The 23,796-nt window shown below is 41.1% G+C and overlaps 1 protein-coding gene across 4 annotated transcripts in view; it reads right to left on the reverse strand.

Moving 5' to 3' along the window:
• Window positions 1-22,685, reverse strand: part of aplp1 (amyloid beta (A4) precursor-like protein 1) — a 44,700-nt gene extending 22,015 nt beyond the window's left edge. For 2 of the 4 annotated variants that reach the window (XM_022202219.2, XM_022202217.2), the window contains exon 1: window positions 22,349-22,685. In XM_022202219.2, coding sequence (XP_022057911.1) covers window positions 22,349-22,414 — 66 coding nt within the window. In that variant the 5' untranslated portion in view covers window positions 22,415-22,685. The remainder of the gene's footprint in view (window positions 1-22,348) is intronic. The other 2 variants (XM_022202216.2, XM_022202215.2) reach the window with 1 other exon arrangement.
• Between the last annotated feature and the right edge of the window lie 1,111 nt (window positions 22,686-23,796).

Consider the following 23,796-nt stretch of genomic DNA (forward strand, 5'->3'; position numbering starts at 1 on the left):
ATCTTGAAATTGCACAGTACCAAAGACAGAATTCAGACTTCCAGGGTTTCATACGTAACAAACCCAAGGAATTATTTTGTCAACTTGAAGGTTGGGGCTTTCAGTTACATTATTCTTTTAAAAAAGCCTTTTCTGTTAGCACATGTATGGCTGAATTTCTCTATGTAGCATAGATAGTTTTAACTGTGTCAGTGACGTTGACTTTATAGAAAAGATGGACATAGTCTCCTTTGGAATTGGACCTCTTGACAATGACTTGTCAATCACAAGGCATTTTTCAATACTACAGAACTGACATTTTAAATGTCTCGGTGTGCATATGCTAAAGCTGCCTTCTACTTTCATTTGAAGGTATCTCTCTAGAAGAATGCTGCAACAACTCTGCAGTTTTGTCACTTGCTAACATCTTCACTGTGACAGCTTTCCATCTCAAGCACCTTGCAAGTAAATATTAATAACACTGAAAATCACAGCTATGAGTTGCTTAAAACGTCTGGATAATCTAAAATAACTGAAGAAAGAAAACCGGGGATTCATAATTAGCATTTTTATAGATGCCACACGTGAACCTTATAGCTCCTATTTTTGTAGCTTCCCAATATTAACTGTAATATCCTAAGAGACTAAGTTTAAAAAAAGCTATTTTTATTAGTTTTGCTAAATACAAACAAAACAAAGTGGGAGCCTACCAGGTACAGAGGTATTTATCAGGTCTGTCAGTTATATAAATATCTATTTAAAGTAACGTCTAAAAAGGATGAGAGCGAGAGAAGATGTGAGCATCACCAAATTGAAGTCATATACAAATAGACCCATACGATGTGCTTATATATGTATATTTTTTAAAGAAAAGAGAAGAAAGAAATGTATCCTACCAAGTTTTCTTGCATAAGGGTCCCAGGTCTTAGAAAAAAAGGTTACATTTACCCCTGAGCGAACACTGACTGTCTGGGTTTGTTATTGACAGAGCTGAATTGGATCTTTTAATTGGTTAAGTGTATTGTAAGATAAGCACAGGAAAACACTGCTGAAGCTGCTGAAACAGTCTGTCTGGAGTAGCTGCTGAGCTAATGTCTAAATAGATATATCTCTTTGAGTCAGGGAAGGTCAGTGCCACAAAGAAGGGGAAAAAAAAAAAAGAACTTCCGGATATTTGAGAAGATAACCTGGCAGCTCCCCCTGGTCCGGCTCTCTCATTCTGCCGGCTCTCCACTACTGCACTTGCAGAAAATCAATGCTGAGCGACTGCAACTGTATCGCCACGTTCCCTCCAATCAATAGCAGTCCATCAGGAGCCCGAGGCCCTGACCTCCAGCCCTGCAAGGCTGCACTCCCAATCTGCAGCCAGATCTGGGACCAGATTAGATCTCCCTCTTGTGATAACCCCTACTAAGAAACACTGTAGGTACACCTTGGTATAATCTGTTGATTCCACCAAGGAAACAAATCTCCTGCTTGTCTTTGACCCAGTTTGGAGCCTGAGCAGTCCCTCTTTTCACGCTGGTCGCCAGTACAGACGACAACAGCATCATATGAACGTCACTCAGGAGCTGACATCACAGCAACTACTGGATCCATTTTGCTCTGCTGTGTTTTATTGCCTGGTGTCACTGTATTCTCACAGCAACAACAAAACCTGTCACCAGCGTGCGTCACATCTATTTGTTCTTGCTAAAATAGTCGGGCTGCTTTTAGGACGCATTAGTTGATGGATAAATCTGTATTTTGTGATGCCGACCCGTTTTGCAACTTGCAGATTGGTGAGATTGCAAACCTCTTTCTGCAAAAACAAACGAACAAAAAAAACCTACATCAAAATGGGAAATCAGAAAAGATCACAAAGGGTCTGCAAAACATCTGCCAAGAGTGTGTTTGAAACTGCAGATAACAGTTTTTAAGCAGCCAGAGCTTTTCAAGCACAGCCTTTAATTTCAGGAACATGCTGTTTTCATGTGCTTTATTCATTTGATCATGTTTAGTCACATGAAACCTTAATTTCTCTTATTGGACTAAACAATGCAGCTTTTGTGATAAAGCCAGACAATCACATTACAATTCATCCATATTTGAATGTCCCTCTTGCTCAATTCAATTAATAATTTGCTTCTATTCTTCTTAAGCTCTAAATCACGTTATTGTTTTCCCTAACCTGAAGCACCGCCAGGAAAGAACCGCAGAAATATTTCCGTGCCAGAGCGCCGCTGTCTGCGCTGCACAGCACGGAAACGGACCTGCCAAGTTGCTAATCTCGTTTAAATGGGAAATTGGTCAGTTAACCAAGTGCAAAATCTACCTGATAGAGATGGTCAATTGGATGAGATGGTCCAGGGAGCGTGTGGATGATCAAGGAAAACAGAGCAGGATGGTAATGTGTAGTAGGTTTTGTTTGCAATTAACAGATACATGGAACTACACGGAAAACTGAAATATCTAGCTTTTATGTTATAAAAACATTCTGAGAAGGCTCTGCATTGTTCTAGTAATATTTACAAGTCTTTCCAGCATGTTATTCTTAAAGGTAAGATACAGTTTTCTAATGGCATTCTAAAAGACCACCATGCACTGTCATCCTTGAAAAGTTTTCTGAATGTTGCAGTGAGAATGTCACTCCTGTGTTATCACATAACATTGTGGGAATATTTTTTTAATAGAAGTACATTCTATAATGAAATATCGCCACGATATCCCTAAAATGTATTCAAAACATTGCAAGTGTACAAGTAAAATTAATACAGCGCACTACAGGAATGTTTTAATAAATAAATGCTCTGTCATTCATACAATGGAAGAAAGTTAGGACTACCAAGGAAAAACTTGAGCTGTATGTTTTTAAGAATTCTGACTTTTTTCTTAGAATTTGGAATTTAAAATTTGAGTCTAAACTCTGAATTCTGATTCTTTTTTTTTGGAAAAAAATTTAAAGCCAGAATTCTGATGTTAAAGCTGGAATTTAAAGCCAGGATTCTGATAATAGTCAGAATTTAAAGCCAGGATTCTGATGAAAAAATGTCATATTTCTGACTTTAAATTTCAATTTCATTTCTGAACTCTAATCTAACTCAAACTTCTGGCTTTAAAGTCAAAACTCGCATTTTTTCTTGGCAGAACTTAGAGTCAGAATTCTGAGGAAATAAACTTTTCTTTTTTTGACAGTGGCTCTAATCCTCTACATCTACAATGACATTTTCTGCATTTTACTTTCTTCTGCCGTTCATTAACATAATCTGTAGCACTGACAATATTCTCAAATCACCTTTTAAACATTGCAATTATGTGTTAGTAAACTTTCAACCTTAAAGGAACATTATTTCAACGGCTTAATATGCCTTAAATGTTCTTTGAACATCCATTTGGAATCACCAGTCTGTGATCTGATTGTGAGGAGCAGCAGCCTATCAACACTTCAGGATTAATGCGAAAAAGAATAAATATATGCATTTTAATTAGGATTTGTGCTGGACTTCTATAGAGAGATATAGAGAGTCCAAATATTGATTAACAGTCTCCTTGATTGATTACTAATCATCGTGTTGACCCTGAAAAAACAACCCCTGTATGGTGCACATTAAATCTATTAAATGGCAGCATGTAAGCAGGATTTAGCTCCAAACAGTGCTTAAGTGCAGAGCTGCTAACACACATGCAGCATGTAGATTTGTTTCTATGAAGAACCTATTTTAACGTGACCGTGCATTTCTATTTTAAATATATGCTTTAAAGATCCTTTATTTCAACAAAAGAGAATATTTACAGAAATTCAAACAGTACAATGTGCTTTTCAGGATGCTCTGGCGTGTTTAGTGATGGATTGCAATATTCACTAGAAACAGATTAAAAAGGCACAGACAATAGTCCTCTGTTGTGAAGGATTAGGCTTTCATTCACAGCTAAAAATAGCCTTAGCTCCATTGAATGAATCACATTCTTTTGCCTTGATTAAGCGTTTTCATCCATGTTTTACACGTCCAAATTATAGCTGTAATTCCCTTTGGACCGTCACACATGCAGCACAAGATTTGCAGTGTTTTCGGTGGTACGCGATTTCCATTTTTGAAGCCAATTAGACGATAGGATGTTAAGACTGTTGTGGCGTGAGCGTGGCAGTGTAAGTCTCTCCCGAACACTCTGAACACACGGATCCAGCTGGCTTCAAAATACGCAATCTGTCAGCGATGACACCTCTCAAGTAAAAGGCAGGCTGCAGATTCCGTCAGTGAGAAAACGCCGTGGTGTACTGAGGCATCTCTGTACAGTGCAGTCTGGAGGTGGGGGGGTTTCAGGAGCTGGTAGGGCAGCGCTGTTCAACCATCCTCAGCCCCACATATCATGTCCTAGTGCTGATGAGGCTGAACAGGCAGACAGCCCAGCAGCCTGACAGCTCCCCAATGCAGGGAATGCGGCATCATTAATAACAACCTGGCGATATAAAGCCAGAGACATCGATTGGCTTTCTGCCTTTTCACCAGATTCTTTGCCTCCGTTAGCTCCCTTGATATTCTATTATTTCTCTGCTCTGCTTCTCCTAATCCACTGCATACTGACTGCGTTGCTTAACTTTGTAATCACGTGTGCACCTCCACAGTCTCCACAGGGGAAAAAAAAAACAAAACTAAAGGCTCCTACACTCTACGGAACAGCTGGTTCACATATAATAACAATTCATTATATTTTCACACATATGCCTCGAATAGAAGCAATTATGCTGCAGTGTGGAGCACAAAAAAAAGTAGATATGATGCTTTGGAAGCTGAGCTGAAACACGCCTGTCAGTCAGAGCTGACTTTGGGCCAGGCCAGTACATTTACATGTTCCAACAGCATCTTCCATCCTTTCCTAATTAAATTTTCAGCACCTGTTCCACCCTTATGTTGCAGGATGACTTCATCCTCTGTCATGATGCAATCTCTCGGCCCTGGCAGGCAAGCCGGAGCAGAGGAGGCAGAGGGAAGAAGCCCACCCATCATTTGTCACCTTTTACAAACGGCTGCCAGCCTGTACATCGAAGAATCATACCTAATGGTCCGAGCAGACGCAGAGTCTTTTAATGTCGGTGTGCTGGGAGCGACATGCCGCGTTCTGTACATACAAAGCATCTTTATTCTCCTACATGCAGCAATGATTGATTCTGATTCTGTATGCTTCTGTGTATCTATAATTCATTTGTTCTATACTTCCTTTGTTATCGTACATGCTCGCAATTACCCGAGGTACACGTCCTGTGTGTATGCAATACAGTAAAGCCTGCGGAAATACAAACTCTCAGGTCAGAGCTACATTGTCGAGAGCTTGTTTGACACCTGATGATTAACTGGAGACCTCAAACCCCCGAGGAGCTAATCTCTACTTACTCCCTTCTACTCTACAGGGATCTGGGATGTCCTTAAAATACACCACGTAGACATGAGCATCTTCTGTAAATTTCCAAGAGCTGTTTGTTTTTCTGAGTCATGATTTGACAACAGTGTCTGTCAGTTATACAGTACATAAAATATATAGTTTAACATTAGAGAAATGTGCTACCATAGTAAATGACTGCGCAAACAGGGAATGAGTGGACAGTTTTGAAATAACAGCAGAGGTTCTGGCGCAATTTTACCTGTTCTCAGTTTGCAGTATCAAAGTTCTAGACTAAAAAACTTCCACAATATAAATTTTTTTCTCAATTAAGGATCAGCCTAACTGATTACCAGTTCCGAAATTCAATTTTTTTTTTGATAATCACTACAGTCACTTGCTCATTTTAAAGAAAAAGTGACTCATGCACAACTTTCTCTCCATCTGTTGTCACCACTCTGTAGTCTCGAGCAACGTCCCACCCACAGCACAATCTGATCGGTTACACATCACGACTAATAGACGTTTAACAGGGAAGGATAGACGCTAAAGTTCTCTTTTAACCCTCTGGACCCCAAAACCTAACCAGGCTTTGAAAGGCACGCTGCCCTTTTTAAAAAGTCACCAAAATGACCCCAATTTATTCGATCCAGAGACTGTAAAAGAGAAATAATTATCAGATTTTACGCTTTCTAAAGATCGATGAAGTGCTCATGTGTCACGTACAGTTCTTTTGGGACTATTAACCAAATCTAACCTTAAAATCATGATATTTTATCTGCATGTCCAGTTTAAAATTTTACCAAAAATGACAAAATTCTGGTCAAAAACAACAAATAAACTGAACTAGTCAGTGCAAAGAAGCAGCCAGTAATGATTGCATAACTAAGATTTCAGGGACTTTTCGGTTGAACTGCAGGCAGTGCTTTTTCTGAAGCAGACAGGAGTAAGTAAAAATGTAAGCAGTAATACATCTATAGAATGTCGAGCCAACATTTTTTTCTATTATTGTACTATGGGCTTTTAGAAAATTGTTGGACAGATTGATTCCAGTTTCTTTTTTTTTTACATTTCTGTACATAAATAATAATGGTTGAATTTCATCCTTCATATTTTCATTTTCTATGGACCTATACATGGGTAAAAAGGCACAGAAGACATCTTTGTTTTTTTTGTTTTTTAGCCATGGTTGTGGCCTTTACCACAAAGGTGTGGGACTTTATATTGCAGTGTACAATGAGCCCACATGACAAAAGCTGAAAACACTCTGCTTGGGGTTCAGAGGGTTAATCAAACACAAGCCAACATGTATAAACAAAGGCATTCTGATGAGGTTTTGTATTGGAGTCTGTGTTTTTTCAAATTATGACAGAAACATCTTCATTTTAACTGCAAATATATATATCGCTTTCAAACATCGATTATCAGTCTTCTTGAATAATAATACTCATAATCCTTATGTCGGCTTTGAATAAACCATATCCATCCTCCATTGTCACTAAATTTGGGTATGTGGGGGGATACATGCAATTGGTAAGTAAACTAAATCCAGTAAACTTTAACTATCACCTTTGTCATGCCTGGTTTGAACAGCCTGACTTGCTCCTGCTCAGTAAAACACGGTAAGCTGGCAAACTGCCATCATGCATGCAGAGAACACACCCACGTACAAATAGGTCTCATACTGGATGCATACATTTATGAAACACACGCACACATGCACACAAAAACAGGCCCTCCTGAGCATGTCTTTGTGCTTCTCTGCAGCACAGATGGCTGAATAGTGGGTGTCTTCCTGCTTCTGAGCCCCTCCTTCGCTCTTTCTCTATTTTCCCTTTTGCCTCCCCCTCTCTCCCTCTCTGCCTCCTCCACCCAAGGCCGAGGATGATCCGCCCCGGCCGCCCCATCCTTGATATCCCTCCCGTCTGCCTCCCTAACAGCTTTCACACAATGCGTGACACTCTGCTGTTTGGCCTCCCTCCCCGCACTGGTGCTAAATGGCCAGATAGATTTAGGAGCATTCATCATTGTAATCATGTTGCTTAATTATTCATAGGCTCCATCAGGCCTCTTCCTGGTGTGGCATGTAGTTATTAGAGAGTAGCAACATTAGTCTGCCAGACTCTCCTGGTGCAGAAGGGACAAAGGAGGATAGAGCAGGTTAGCCCTGCACATGGAGTCATTATTATACATCTCTGACTAATGGCTAATTGATGCCATTAATTTTCAATTCAGAGGACACTGATGGGCAGGGCGGAAAAAAAGATAGCATTTTATTTTATGTATTGTTCTATAGCTTCCTACTGTAAACCGCACACAGCTGCAAAGTTCCCTATTGAATAGTGAACAAAATGCCTCCTTTCAGTAGTTGATAATCAACCGTTATGACAGAGGCTTTTGGTTGCAGAGATATACAAACATCAGAGGGTAAGTCGAGCTTCATCAGTTCAGATTACAGCGGTCCAGCCTCCAGCTGGGCACACTGGGAGCAGATGGCCCCATAATCACCACGGTTCATCTAGGTCTGGAACCGCAGCCAAAACCATCTCCCAATATTTGATTTAATTTCAAGTATAGCTTAAAATACAGGACATGTCATCTGGCATCGCTGCGAGACACTCCATAGATCTGGAGGCTGGCAGTGCCAACCGTTTTATGATTGTGGTTATTGAGGAGAATGGATCCTCGGAGCTGTGTGCAGCGGGGTCTGTACATACAGCACCAGACTGGCAAATTATTTCTCAAGGTTTTAGTGTATATCTTTCAAACTAGCTCTCTACAGGCTGCTGCGGCTCAGCCATAAGCTCTGTAAAGGTCACTCTATTCTCCTGGAATCACACGACCTTCATTAGATACAGACTTCCCACATGTATAATAGCATCATGGGACTCAGCTGACACTCCAGGAACAGAGACCTCAACTTTCCCATTGACTCATTACTCATAAATTTCATGTTCAGGCATATCCTGATTCACTCCTTCACTCCACCACACACACCTGAATCCCGCTTCCATTGTGGAGCCAATATTGCAACAGCCACGTTTCTTGCGAGCTTTAATTGTTGCCTTTTTTTTCACATCCTGCCTTTCAGCGGCTTGCGTAAAACTTGTCAAAAACCTCCATTACAATAAGCAGGACACAATGGGAAACTCCCACAGATGTAAAATTGATTTCATGCGTGGTGTTCCCAGTTCTGTGGAAAGGCGGTATAGAGAGATATTCAGAATGAGACAAGCGATTGTGACACTTGTGTACAGAGTAGCTATACACGTCTTCCTCTCAGTTCCACCCACATTCCAACAAATGCTTCTTCTGAGTCACAATGACGCCACACTGTGCATGTTTTCACAGAGAATAGCTGGTCACAAGCTCTTCTATGGAACCACCTCCTGCAGATACGTGGGAGACAAACAGCTGCGTAATAATTTTTCGTAAACGCAGCCAGAAAAACAGAGAGTCCGGAAACACCAAGTGCCTGGAAGACTCAGTTTCTTCAGAACAGCCAAGCTGATATGAATTAGTCCTCTGTTGGCATTGTTGATGAATCTCTGCTGTTACGCAACACCGCTGAACCTCCTTCACAGCTAAGCAAAACAACATGGGAATGCCAACATGTTAATGCCAAACACTGTGAGCCTGCAGATGCAATTTCAAGCTGAAGAGCTACCTCAGGGGATTGAAGGAATCAACGGCTTAGCGGAGATTTGAGCACTGCAGGTCTATCTGAATCATCCCGGCATCAACACAATTGACACTGAATCATGGGGTTTTTTCGGGGCGGCAGATTGAGACTGACACAATGCAAACACGCTCTGCAAATCTGTATTTACGCTGTAAATACATTCGAAAGGCTTGAGTCATATCTGTTACTGAACGGTTCAAATCTTTATTAGCAAATATTTTCATGCTTAAGTGAATCCCGTGCATTGTCACGGCTAAAATGTATTACACACTAAACTAAGACAATTCTATTACTGCAGCTTGCCTCTAGCTATTGTTGATTTTTTTTTTCTCTCCCAGTTTCAAAGCTCTTGGTTCTAAAATACATAATAATAAAGACATCAAATCATTTTGAGACCACAACAGGACAAGAGCATCATTTAAAAATTTCATGGCCTCTCTTCAACGTTAGAAATAAGCATAATAAATCAAAGCCAGAATGTGAGTTTCTAATCCACCCTGGAAACAAATGGAGATTAGGAAGTGGCATCATTTTCAATTTCAGACACAGAACATACAGTGCATTCAGATGATAACTTTGTTTTGTGACTAAGTGAGGTATCAGACAAGTGTGCATTTGTGCAGGAGGGAGACAAGACTGTAGGTCTTAAAGTAACATCATCATGCCCTTGAGCATCTTTTAAGTAGATTAAGGCAATCTCGAAGCCTAAATGAGGGTATGTTTAGGTTAAAAGACTGTAATAATTGATTCACTTAAGGACATGCTGTCTTTCTACGGTGCCCCTGACGAACAGCAGGCAGCCAGCATAAATAAGATCTGATGCAGCTTCTTTCCTCCTTCCTTATCTTGCACTCTGGGACTCTGTCGTCTCTCCAAAGCCCTCGTTCTGTCGCTGACTCTGTTGTCTTTCCAGAAGATCTGAACTGCAGACTTTCTTCATGGGTATTCTCCTTTGGATGCACATGTCATCTCTCCTGCTCACTTCATTCGCTTTTTGAGGTTTACACTATCCTCTAGGGCCAAACCATTTAGAGAAAGTATCTAATTGTGATTTTCCAGACAGATACTATGGCTGTGCGAGATAATTTATGCTCAGAGTTCAGCTGCAGTCTCACTGTGCATTAGATTTAAAACATGTGCACATTAGCACAAAAGACACCATCAAAAGCATCACATAAGGAGGGCAGCATGAATTTGTAATGTACAAATGTAAATGTGCAAGTTGTGCCTATTAAATACTGACACTGACATTATATCGGTCGAACTATGCCGAGCTAAACCACGCAAACTATATTGCAAATACTTTCATCAATGGAGAAGCATAAACAACCCCTGGAAGTTTCAAGATACACAAATTTGATCAAATTAATTCCACAGCCATACCTCTTGTATCTTAAATTGCAGCCTTTGCTATTTGCATAATTACGTTGTTTCAAACTGTGATTTAAAATCAATTAATCTTTCAGCGCCGGCATCTTCTGTCCTCCCCTGAATCTTGTGCTTCTTAAAACAAGGTGATGTAGTTTTCCCAGTGCTAACAGCACCTTAAAGTGGAGCATATCGAAGTTAAATTATCTATCAATTCTGTTCAGGAAATCCTAATTTGAAGCAACTAAATAAAGCTGTCCTGAAGTCAATACACACATATGGTGGCGAAGCAATAAAAGCAGCAGAGGATCTCAGCAGAAGATTGAGTAATATCCTGCGTAGCTGAGGGGCGGGGGTGGAGAGGGAATAGAGGTTAAAATATATCCTTCTGTCTCTTATTTATGCACATATACAATTCTGATCGCACTGGGCCAGCTCCCCCGAGAGCCCATCTCGCAGATGCAACTGATGGAAATGAGGCTCTGAGGTGATGCACTATATGTTGTGTGAACCCCATGAAGGCAGGAGGAGGGACAAGCAGAGTGCGTATACATTAATATTATTATTATTATTATAATGCAGATTTATTACGGAGGGGCTGTGGCTAGTGGGTTAAAAGCAACACGTGATGTTTCTATTAATAGCAGCGACCCTAAATCTATACCACATAGATCTATTATACACCACATTAAGCTGCTTTACTTGTGATTGGTTCATCACTTTAACTCTGAGGCATGCGGTGTCACCACAGCGAGAACAAACTGCCGTTTAACGCCCAGTGAGAGGTCAAAATGCAACGCCACTGCTGACAAAACAGCACAGCATGGCCGGTGTGACCCCTGCAACTGCACGGACAAATTGAGGGGATAACCTCTTCTTTCCAGGCCACTCGGAGAGTTCGTTTCCCCGCACAGCATCTTTGGCCTCGGTAATGAGGCGCTCTGTTAACGAACGGCAGGATAAACAACTAACGCTGCTGGGTCAGCTGGGACCAGATTGCCACGACACACAAAAAAAACAAACAAACCGAGGTTCTGGAAAAGTTTAATATTATAAAAGAGAGAGTTGAAACAGCGCACAGCAGGGCCGCTGTCACTCTGAACACGCTGTACATCAGCTTCCGCTCACTTTCTTCGTCTGCCTGACTTGTTCCCATCGAACGCGTAAACACACTTTTTTTTTTTTAAAAGCCTTCTTCTCTACGTTCTTTCTCTCAGCATCACTTGGCCACTGAGGGTGGTTGCCATGGTAACACCACCCACAGGAGCCGGCTACCTTCCCTGTTACCGTAGCAACTGGTTCCCTACAGAATTTCAAGCATGTCACTCTCTCTTCCTCTCCTACTCATTATGAGTCTGCCTCTCTCGCTCTCTTTCTTTCTCACATGAAAGAGTCAGCATATGTTGGCTTCCACTTTCTATCCGCGGTAGGTCGCCGATTGCCCGCTTCATTGTTGCTTCTCTGTCCTTATCACTGCTTGCTGGCTGTTTACATGCTGTTGTGAATTATATACACAACGCAGGGGCAGGCTGAGTCGGGCTTACTCTACTTTTTCCGGAGACAACAAAAACTTAAATGTTCCCTTGTGATATTGCAAAAATGTTTTACTGTGCCAATACTTTGCAAATCAAGCGACAATGATGTAATAGTTTCATCAGAATATATGCAAAAGTGGCAACGTGGTGACTCAGTCAGCGGGACACATATGATGATAACATTACTGAAATGTAAAATTACAAATGAATACAACATCAGTATAGTTTAACTAACTGATAGCTTAAATGGCAAAAATAATTGTGAACAATTTAATAATCAGTCCATAATAAAAGCCACTCGGCAGAAAAAGGTTTTAGCTTTTTAGATATGAAGATTTCCAACTTTTTCTATGTTTTGTATAATATAATACAATATTATATTACTACAGCTACTACTACGACTACTAACAATGTCAATAATAACATTATATTCTTAAAAATACAAATAGATTTGAAAATATGAATAAAACTATACTGTACTAACAACGATTCCACCATTATCAGTGACAGTATTAAATCATATTCATCTGATGATCCCAGACTTGCTCACTATCAATATAGAGAATCAATAACTGACTTAAGAACGTGTCACATGTCTCTCTGCCTCCTCTGTTTCACTGACGCACCGCCATCACGTTTCCACCCAGCTGATGATCTTTCTTTTTCACTTTAATCAAGACCACCAACACCCCATCCTTCCTCCAATTGTACTCACACATCCTCAGAAAAGAACAGCTGAATCTCAACCACCTAATTGTCACGGAATCTGATAAGTCGTCTCACCTAAAAGTTAATTCGAGTAGCAAAGTGGCGCTGCTGCTATAGTATCCAATCACTGTCTGGATCTGTCATATTCAACACAAACTCTCAACATATTCCTGCAGCACAGTGAGGCACAGGCTGAGAAAAGAACAATAATAACTGAGATCATGACAGGCTGACATGTCCTGTCTTGCTCTGACTCTCTCGGTGTTATTTTAGAATGGGGTCAGATAATGTGTGCCGGCTGTGCAGTCTGCAGTAGATTAAATATTAGTGTTATCTCATTTCCTCTGGATATAAAGTCCCCACAGACTGTCCAAATGAAGGGAAAATGGTTTAATCATTGAGGCAATCTTTACAAAAAAATAACCCTCGCCAGGGCGTGGACCCTTTGTTTATGCTGCCATGTCGTTATTTTTTCCAAGCCACAGTTAGACTTTGTCAGACTGGCTTGTATAAGTATTGGCTGTTAACTGGCACAGCCTGGCCTTGGCGAACAAAAGACTCTGAGCTGAGAAAAGAATGAAATACTACTTGTCTCTCCTCATCAGTGACTTAATGTTGACAACTGCACCTGATTCTTTTCTGTGGCTGTCTGCACCACCAGACCACATCTTTATAGGTAGAAATATGCATAATAGGAGAATTAAATCAGCATAAAATGTTCTATTTCTATAATACGGACAATTATAATGACCTATTTTTTAATAAAGACCAGCAGACAAGAAGGCTTATCTGATTTTAACCACATTAGCCTCTATTTATGAAGGTACACAACAATCACAAACACACAAATCGGTAAATTTAGACATAAATAGAAATAAATGTGGAATTATCTCACTTTGACACACCTTAATTAAAACATGGAGGCACACAGAGGGTGATTAGGGTGAAGCTGTACAGTGGCCTCCGTATGGACCAAGAATCCATCACTTTAGTGGAGCTGGTGGTTGGACAGCGGTTCATGGGTGTTTTTTAGACCACAAAGCACATCTTGCAAAGGCGACCACTGGTTCCCACCAGCTACAACCTCTACATGTGGAGGTCTGGATTCATGGCCGAGGGTAATCTTCTTTTGCCAGCCCATTCTGTAGAGCTTAATGGTCTGGGTGCATTTCATTATTGCTCTGCTATAGGGGACAAAAACGCTCCAGCTTGCTTATATTTCTCTAAACCAATCCCATTCGTCGTGGGCAGAGCTAAGCGAATGATGCAGCCAAGGTGTTTCCTCAAATTCCTCATTTGCATGCAGAGGAGACGAGCACTGTCATTAGAATGGATAATCCATTGTAAAAAAACTAGCAAGGCTGCCTGACTGCACGATCCAAATACTGATCAAAACTTGAAATTTTCAGTGTTGCAGTTTGCTGCTTGGAGGTCGTTGTTGTTTCAGGTAGCAGAAGGAAGGACAAAACTAGCATAATCAGTGGCGTATACCTGCATCCTTCATCTGGTAAATCAGGCTAGGCCAGGGCAATGAAAGACTAGCTCCTGAAACCAATGGGAAATATAGTGTTATGTCTTTCTCGATTAGTTTTTTAGGTCATGGTAATTCTACACGCTTAAGTAAAAGGCTATTGGACTTCCTTTTCAGGTTCTTGAAAACATCTCACCTCATATCCATGATGAAGTCCCAGGTGTTCATTCTTTACTCCAAAATCACATGCCAAAAGGCTTGTTATTGAAACAACAGCCAGGTAAGTAAAGGTGCTATTTGTGGTGAAATCGTCTGGTTAGGGCTCTCAGGACTGCATTGTAAGCACCCCATAAGTGGTGCTGTAGAGCTCCTCCTGTTTAGAAGTGACTATTTCAGTTCAGTATAGATGGCCTCCTTCACTCCTCTCTCAAACTATCTGTATTTGCTATCCATAATGTGAACATCGCTGTCCTCAAAGAAGTGTTGATAATCCTTCAGATGCAACGCCACGAAGAACTAAAAAGAGAAGTCTAGTTGTTTTCCACTGAGGCACATAGGATAACGATCGGTTGTTATGTTACAAGCCAGGGAGGGAGCACATACATAATGGAACTTTGCATATTTAGTATGTATTTTCATGGCGATTTGCATCTAATGCACTTAAGTGAAACTGTCGAACATTTTTGGGAACAATTATTTTTGAAGTGTCAATTGCCGGCACACATCATTACCACTTTCATCGCCCGGGCCTAGTAGGCACTCCATCTGTGCACACTACAAAGTAGGCTGAGGGAAATGCTGTGGGAACATTTTGTCTCAAGGGAAGGGAGACTCTCTGTCCTACTCCGCAACAAATTCAATCCAACACTGGTAATAAACAGCTGCTGACAATGAATTTGGTAGCCTATTTTTTTCTGGAAAATGCCAAAAAGGTTGAACAAAAATGGGCTTTCTGAGTGATTATAAATACATGCAAGTGACAGATTTAATTGTCAAATGTGCATCCAGTGTCCAATAACAAGATAGCCTACACCTTCATATACGCTGGAAGCAAGGTGGATAGGATGTATTGAGGAAAAACGTGAAACCCCACTAACTAACTCCTGCACTGTGCCGAAAAAACAGGCTAGAGAGAATACTGTCTTTGCTTGCAGCAGATGCAAATCAAGACAGTAAGAGTCAGATCTCTGAAAATAACAAACATGCAGAAAAAAAGAAGAAGCAAAAAGGGGCAGAAAAAAATAAAAAGAAGGGTGAGTTTGGAGCATAAATTATTCACGAACAATCAAAGTATACACAAGAAAAGCGAAAAGATGTCACTGGCCACTGAGAGCTGCTGAGGCAGATGGAGAGGCAGCGTCGAAGGAGGGGTGAGGAGGGAGGGTGAGGAGGAGGAGGGTGAGGAGCGCCTTTGGGACGAACAGAGGAGGCTGGGACAGAAGAGACAGACAGGAGGGGATGAGGAGGGGCTGAGTCGAGGAGGAGACGGGATTTTCTTTTGTGTTGTGGCGAGTGAGGAGTGGATGTGGACGAAGGAGGGGCCGACGTGCAATAAAACCCAGGTAGCATGAAGAGGGAGGCTGGCGTCTGAGCGCTGAGAGGGTGCGTGACAAGTGCCAAAGCCCCGTCGACAAGCGAGCGCCCAGACCTTTTCATGGCCTTCAATAATTGATGCATCTTCTGCTGCTGTGTACCATCTTTATAAAGCAGCAAGTGTGTGGCGAATGTGCTCGGAGTCTTCTGTCAGTGTGACCTAATTGTGTGTGAGTGATTTCCGCCCATCTTTGTCACATTCGGATTTATGTGTTAAAGATGAGTTTTTGTCCTTTTTGGCAGGGCGAGAATGTACATCAATTTCCCTCCATAACGGTTTCCAATGTTCTTCTGCGGAATGTTAATTCTGGACCCCGACAGCCTCGCAAACTCTCAAAACCTGCAGTCAGCGCTGCTGGGAAATGAGATTTTGCAATTCTGCTTTCGTACACCTTTGAGCTCCGCTGTGGCCAAGGGGATTTTTCTTGCCTCTTCCAGCTGCTTGGTCTGAGTTAGGAATAGAGCTGGGTTTCCTTCATGCACTCCACCCAGCAACCCACATAGCTTTCTACATCACTTGCTCTCTCTCTCTCCACATCCTCTGTTTCTCAAATCATCCGCTGTGCCAGGGCAACCCCCCCCCCCCCCCTCAATCTTTTTTTCACTGCACTCTCTCTTTTTCCTCCTGAACATGGAGGACAAGTGTTATCACCACACTGCAGATGTTTTGAAGGGGAGGGAGGAGTGGAGGAGGCTCTGCTGAAACCCCCCACCGGCTGTGTGCAGGACTAAACAGCTCGCTTCGCTCTGGCATTAAAACTTTTCCGCAGAAATACAACCCATTAGGCTTACTGTGGCAGTGTGAAGACCTTGGGCTGCACTGATATCTCTGCTTCTGCAAGAACTCCGGAGAGAGAGAGAGAGAGAGAGAGAGAGAGAGAGGAGGCTCGAGCCGGATGACATCAGGATGGCTCTGCAACAATCTCAATCCCTCTAGGTGACACTGGGCAAACTTATGATTTGCAAAACACACAGCTTTTCCCAGCTTGCACACATCTGAAACGCACAGTCCCATGTGGGCTTCAGCTGTCACAGACGCAGGTGCAAGCAGCCATAATTGATCTGCGAGCTTGAAATTGCCCCACGAATCTACATATATATGTTCCATCTGACATTCAGCAAGTGGATGATGAAAGGTGAAGTAACATTCGGGAAACTGGAAGCAGCTTTAATCGAAATTCTCCTCGAAAGAGACGTGCAATCGGGGAAACCAAAGAAATCAAATCATCAAATGCAGTCAATCTGTTTTTTTCTGCATGACAGGCTATATAGAGATGACATGAAGTGATGCGTTGTCACCAGCAAATATTATTAAACTCCATCCTGGGAGTTATTCCCTATTTAACCAAGACCCGTAATTAAAAATAATTCAGAGTGCAGAAGAAAAGATGAATCATCTTAGCTGGGATTTGGCGGAGGCCCCCTTGAACCTATCGGGAGGATGCCGTGCAAATGTGCAATTAATGTCAATTTATTTTCCGCAGAAAAGCTGGATGAACTCCACGCCGGGGGACGCAAACACCAACGTACACTCTCTGTATTCCCACCCCAGACTCTGTAAACAACGAAAATGAACCAGCCGCCCCAACAGCCCTCCCAACACAAGGCCCTATTTCACTGCTGTCGACTGCCACGACGCCCCAACGGCTGCATTAATGTCATTCTTAAGGTTTACCACCTCCGGTAACCACTCAATTTGCTAAGGCACAGTTACAGCTTTCCTTTTTCCAGCGGCGCAGTGTAGCTATCATTTCACAATGACTCTGCAAGATCTAATCCAGGTTCTGTGTGTGTGTGTGTGTGTGTGTGTGTGTGTGTGTGTGTGTGTGTGTGTGTGTGTGTGTGTGTGTGTGTGTGTGTGTGTGTGTGCGCACGCACTTGAAAAACTTGGAAAGGAAGCCAGATACAGAGAACCAGAGGGGGAAAAAACATGTGATACAATAAAATGGTACGTTTAATGCCCACCGGCACACGGATATAGTAGAGAATGGCAAGCACACGGGAATCCATTAGTGGAACCCGATTATCTCTCGGCTCTAAAATTAATTGAGTGTAGGGCAGAGTGTGTGTGTGTGTGTGTGTGTGTGTGAGAGAGAGAGAGAGAGAGAGAGAGAGAGAGGGAGATCTGGTTGTCCTCATCTTTTTTCCTCTTCTTTTTTTTTTTTTAAACAAATCCTCTTGTGCTACTGCATTGAAAAGCAGATGGGGGTGGGAGGTGCATGACTCTGTATGGCCGTGTTCCAGCCTGATACTGCTGCTGCTGTTGGTCGGTGAGGTGGCAGACTGGGGTGAACCGGGTTACACTGCGACTTTGTGACTCACTCCTTCATATTTAATCTTCAGCCTTAGCTAAAATGTGTTTCCTACCTTTCTACCTCTTTTGCTTCCCCACATAATGGCCCCTCCTCGCTCCCCTCTTTCCTCTCTTTGTGCTTAATGCGCTCCCACACCAGTTGTATTTCCTGAAACCTGTAGATACTGTCCATTTGTTTCTTCTGCAGCCTCTCTGGGCTCAGCCTCAGGTTCACATTGCAGTTATTTGTCTTGATAAGTGCGGAACTGCGCTGAGCCTGAGCATACCTGTAGTCCCCGGCCTCCTTTTTAAATCAAATATGGCGACGCGCAAGCACAATCATTGTACGATTGCTTGCTTTAAATCACATTTTCCTGTATGGGGATTGTGTTGGTACATAAAATGAGCCTCGCTAGCTCCTGGCTTTGTGTATTGTTGATGAGTGAGTATTACTGCGGCTCCCTGATGATTAGGCCTGGGTTTGTGCAGCAATATACAGAACACCACGAGGTGATATAAATTTTTTAAGCTGTCATGGATTTTGCCAAACCACTTGTACAGTGGTAGATATTTCTGTTGCAAGCGATGCTGCAAATCAATGACCACAACTGTTAAATGCAATATTAGATTTCATGTTTGTCAAGACAAGTCATTGCTGGTAATTTTATCTATGGATAGCTTGTATTTTTTCAGAAAATGCCTTAACCATGATAGAGGTGCGCTAGATGAAATGATATATGTAATTTCATTAACAGAATTGCAACAGACATGACTAGTTTGTTATTTAAAAGGGAAGTAACTGAACAATCAATATTGTTGTAGGATATTTCTTAAGTGTGCAAAGATGTACAGCTTCCAGTTTCTCAAATATTCACTGTATTGCTGATAAATTAATTGAAATATTCTCAAAACTGTATCGTAGTCAAGTGCAATATCCAAATTGTGCCATGTTGTTTTTGTGATAAAAGGTAAAACTGTCACAATAAACCATTTCAAATGAAGCATTGTGGTGCTACAGACATGCCCTCACCTATAAGTCATATTCTCCAGACATAAAGTAAAACACTTGATTGTTACTGTCCGTAGTAAAAACAAGATTTTTTTTTCAAAAAAAGTGGATAAAGAAATACAAAATTGACCATTCCCAATAAAATCACTCACTGATGTGTCAAAATAATTGCAATATGATTTCCTTTGCACACCTAATTTTCTGGTTTTCTCCCACTTCAATCACAGTGAATACAGATTAGGTGTCAGCTGATGATCATCCGGGCTGATTATTGGATCTGACATTCAGCAGTCGGTCCAGTTATCGATATTGTTATTTTTCTAACTGACTCTCGATAAAATAAATCATTTACCAAATCCACCACTTTGGCTCTGATGCAGCCGCCTCTCTCCATCTGTGGCATAAACTGATCTGTGGGCGGGACACTGCTGACACGGCAAATGTCCCGCCCACAGCACTGTCTGATTGGTCATGCCTCACAAACAACACTGAAGGCTCAACGAGGAAAAAGTTCTCTTATAATTAAACATATCGAAGACACAAATAAAGGCATTTCAATTACAGACAGAAATTTCATTTTCACGGCAATTGGATATTTGCTAAAAAAAAAAATTTGCTAAATTGTCTGAATCTTAAAAACTTGATGTCACTAAATGAAACATGAACAACTCCGATGTGCATGTTTTGACTGGCTGACAGTGTTACTGCTTGGGAATTTACTTGTGACAAATATATTTTTGCAATTTCATGAGACCACAATGCAGTCTCAGTCATTTCAACAGTCTGTACGTCCATAATGTGTTCATTTATGCTGCCGCCTGTCTTGACCAAGGCATTCATGTAAAAGCAGTCCCAATCAGACTTTTTTTCTGTTTAGACAAAGATTAAATTTTAAAAAGAAAAGGAAAAAAATGATTATAAGTATCCTTGACTGCTAATGACCGATAATAGCCATTTAAAACCATCAGTTCAACCCTAATGAAGACACATAATGCCTTCAAGTGCTGTTTAGACGATAACAAGCGGCTAGAATCAAAAATTATGACAAGCATTTTCACATTTTTTCGGTATTCTACAGGTCAAACAATTGATCATTTGAGAAAATAATGACCATCAATGATGAAAATGATCAGTGGCTATGATTCAGATTACATTGACTGTCAGTAAGAACTATGTAAAAAATGTATTTGCTAAAATAACCAGGCAGGACGTCTTTGTTTTTGGATAACCCTGGTAGGTGAATACTTTCCATATTGCCAAGTTCTTCATATTTAAGTTGAGCTTGACACCCTCACTTTACGTTCTACCTTAATTTTTTTTTCTATTTTGTTGAGTTTTTATTCAGATTAGTCTTTTAGTCATTGTGTTTATGTCTTACATGTTGCTGTGTATAATTGTGCAGGACTTTGGTTCAACTCCTCTTGTTTTAAACAAGCTTTGTAAATACATTTCACTTGGCTTGACATGACATTCGTGTTAAAATCCTCTAAAATCCAACATTTCTCACACCGAAAACAGCCAAAGATGTCCAAATGACTGCAATCGCAGCATGAAGAGCATGAATAAATCACTGACAGTCACACATTTACAGCGTCTCATTGTAAATTCTCCTCACATCCACCACAATATCATGACATATAACGTAAAGTGTATCATCCATAATGTCCATTGCTTTCTACTAAGGTCAAACTACACTGTACAAGTTCACCGGCCTCCGTGAAGGTGGCTGTTTCTCTGTGACCTTTGGTGTCAGAAGGAGAACTGCTCTGTGTGCCAATTAGCTAATGCTCCGAGCGCTGCGACAGGTAAGTTGTATTACAGCTGACATAGCAATGAAGTAAGAAATATACGTGACATCCTGGCATCAATGTGTCCGTCCGCTCACAACAACAACAGCACAGGCTAATCCTCAATGTGCATTCCAGCTCAAAAATCATTTCAAAAACAGGTGTAGCGAGCCTTAACTAATCCAAAATTCAATTTCCAGCAGCGATTATTCTCCGATTATCCCAAAAACTCATTTAAATATCCGACAATAACAGAGCCATCAAGACAAATTTGGCCAATTCACATTTTAACGGAATTAATGTTGAGTAAATTAAGGGGAAGCTGACAGTTTTATTAGGACTAATACCACAGTGTAATCCAGCCAGTCAACCCTCTCACAGTGTAATCTTCAGTGTAAACCTTCATGGGCAGGTCTCCTTGTATGAAGCTAAAGCCTGTTCCTCAGCATAGCAGTAATCCCGCTAAGGCTCTTAGAGAAGCGAAATTATTTCAGAATGAAAGGAAGGGGCTTTATGACGGGCTGCAGACTCGCTGTGGAAGACGGCTAATAAATAAACATCTCACCAGGCGGCTTTGAGAGATTCTGAACTTTCTATCAGGAGGCAGGTGTGTTCGCTCTGCGTTTCTCCAGATGGGGAAAGAAGTGCGTTTGACCTGAAGCACAGCAGCTCCAGCTGGGACATCGTGACTCATCCTCCTCCCTTCCACATTCACACAACCTGGATTCAGGCCCGAGATGATGGCTGACTGAGGAGTTATTGAGAAATAAAAGGTCAAGTCCATTAAAGCGCGGGTCTGCTGGACGTCGTGATGTGACAGGGGGGATGTCGGAGCAGCTGGTGGCCCATTGACTGTACAAGACACTTTCTCCCCTTTCTGACTATTGATGGAGACAAATGCCAATCGGATGACCCCCATATCTCTCTCATTAGTATTCCTCTGTATCACACGCAGCAACATCACATCCATCCCTTCTTCATACCTCAAATTCCTCTTTCTCACTGTAAAAATCTGACTTTTTAACCATTGCAACGCAGTCACAGAGCAGCGATTGAACATGCATGTCTCCATCCTGCTCAAGAGATGCACCACTCCTTGAAAAAAAAAAAAGATTTCCTCCTCTGACAAGGCCAGATGGGATGCAACGAGACGGGATTTGATCTCCATCCTTTTCCACAGAGGAGAAAAAAAAAGGCCTGGAACATCCATCATGTCAGGCCCAGACTTGACGCAGCCAAGCAAACACACCGTAAAAAACACACATACATTCTCAAGTGTCCATTCGTGTTATTCATTTAACAACATTTACATTATAAACCTTTATTTCACTATCAGCGTCTTTTTTTTTTTGCTGCGTGTTTCTCCTCCTGCTGACACAGGACGCAGCTCGAGGGTGCATTTAGAAATTAAACGTGCCCTAGATAAGGGTGACTGTGAGCAATATGGAGACAGCAGTGTGCGTAAAATGTCTACATGGAGATACAGATGGATAAACATGGAAAAGGTCGACGCGCATCCAGAGAAACAAACTGCAATGCGCCTGAACGCGTGATCCAGATTGTCTTACCTCGACGTTTTCCCACACGCAGTAGGACAATACAGCCATCAATATAGGTATTGCGGTATGTCCCATTTTCTCGCCTTCTTTTGTCTCTTCTGTATTTGGTGACGAAGTTGCTAATGTAAAAGAGCTGCCTCCAACATGTGCCGTCTGGTTACATCAGCTGGAAGGGATGGACGCTGCGTTTTTCCTGCGATATCTCCTCTTCCTCCTGTGCGCTCTCGCCAACGGGGCTCTCCAATGGCAGCCGGGGCTTTTTATGTGGATGAAGTCTGACAGAACCAAGCCCTGTTTCTGCGGGTATTTATCACAGACTTTACTCACGGCATCCCTCTGCTGCTGGGGGGGCTTCTTTAGTCAAGAGAGACATCTGGTGGCGGCGGACGGAGGACGCAGCTCCATAAAGAGTTCCTGTGCCAGATTAAAGAGACAAAAACACCAAAAAAAAAAAAAGAAAAAAAAGATTCGCGTTGTGAATTTTAATATGCTCAAACGGAACAGGAAGCAGATTGACTTTATGATAATGTCATCTGGAGGAAAGGAGAAAAAAAAAGATCCCACATCTGGTCCAGTGAATAAAGCTCTTAAGGCTCCACATCTGGCACAATTGCATGCAGATTATGTTTGGATGTAATATCTAAGTAGAAAAGGAGGCTGCAGCACACAGATTTTCTTTTTTCTTTGCAAGAACCTCAGATGTGTTTTATGGCTTTAGATACATAAGGTCTTCTATAAATTACAAGCTTCTGGCAAAAATAGTTCCACTTACTATTAAGGGACCTGTCCAAACAATTTACAGTGCAGAGAAATATTACAAACAGCTAAAATAATTTAAAAAAAAAAACCCAGAAAGAAGTAATCTGGAGGTTTAAGTTTGTTATCATGGTCTATCTATTTAGTGTAGCTTTTTTTTAAATTGATTTTTATTGTTTTTATTTTATTCTGTATTTATTAATTTGTCAAAATATTTGCACATTTTACAATAACAAAATGATTAAATATTAAATTAAATTTAAATATATAAATTTTAATAAAAATATATAAAATTTAAATAGCATTTTATTCTCTACAACACTTTGTGTTGCATTGTGTTTGTATACGAATACAAACCATTGCCAACCTTTTTAATCTGACTAATTTTATTTTATTTTATTTATTTTGGTTGATTTTCTGTTCCATTTTAATTTTTCTATTTTTTTGCCTATTTATTCATGCAGTTAGAATAATGAAACTCAAAATATTGTCCCATACCTTTTTAGTCTGGCTTCTATAAAATAAATTAAAATAAATGTTATTGTATTTTGGTTGTTTTTGTGTTGTTGTTTTATTTTTCCTCTACAATTCTACAATTTCATTTAGCAGATACTTTTATCCAAAGCGATGTCCATGTCAGAGTAAATGCAACACTAATTTTTGTCTATGCATTTATGCATTCTAGAATAATAAAATGCGTA

This window comes from Acanthochromis polyacanthus, chromosome 12, assembly GCF_021347895.1.
Source record: "Acanthochromis polyacanthus isolate Apoly-LR-REF ecotype Palm Island chromosome 12, KAUST_Apoly_ChrSc, whole genome shotgun sequence".
In the NCBI taxonomy this organism is placed as follows: Eukaryota; Metazoa; Chordata; class Actinopteri; family Pomacentridae; genus Acanthochromis; species Acanthochromis polyacanthus.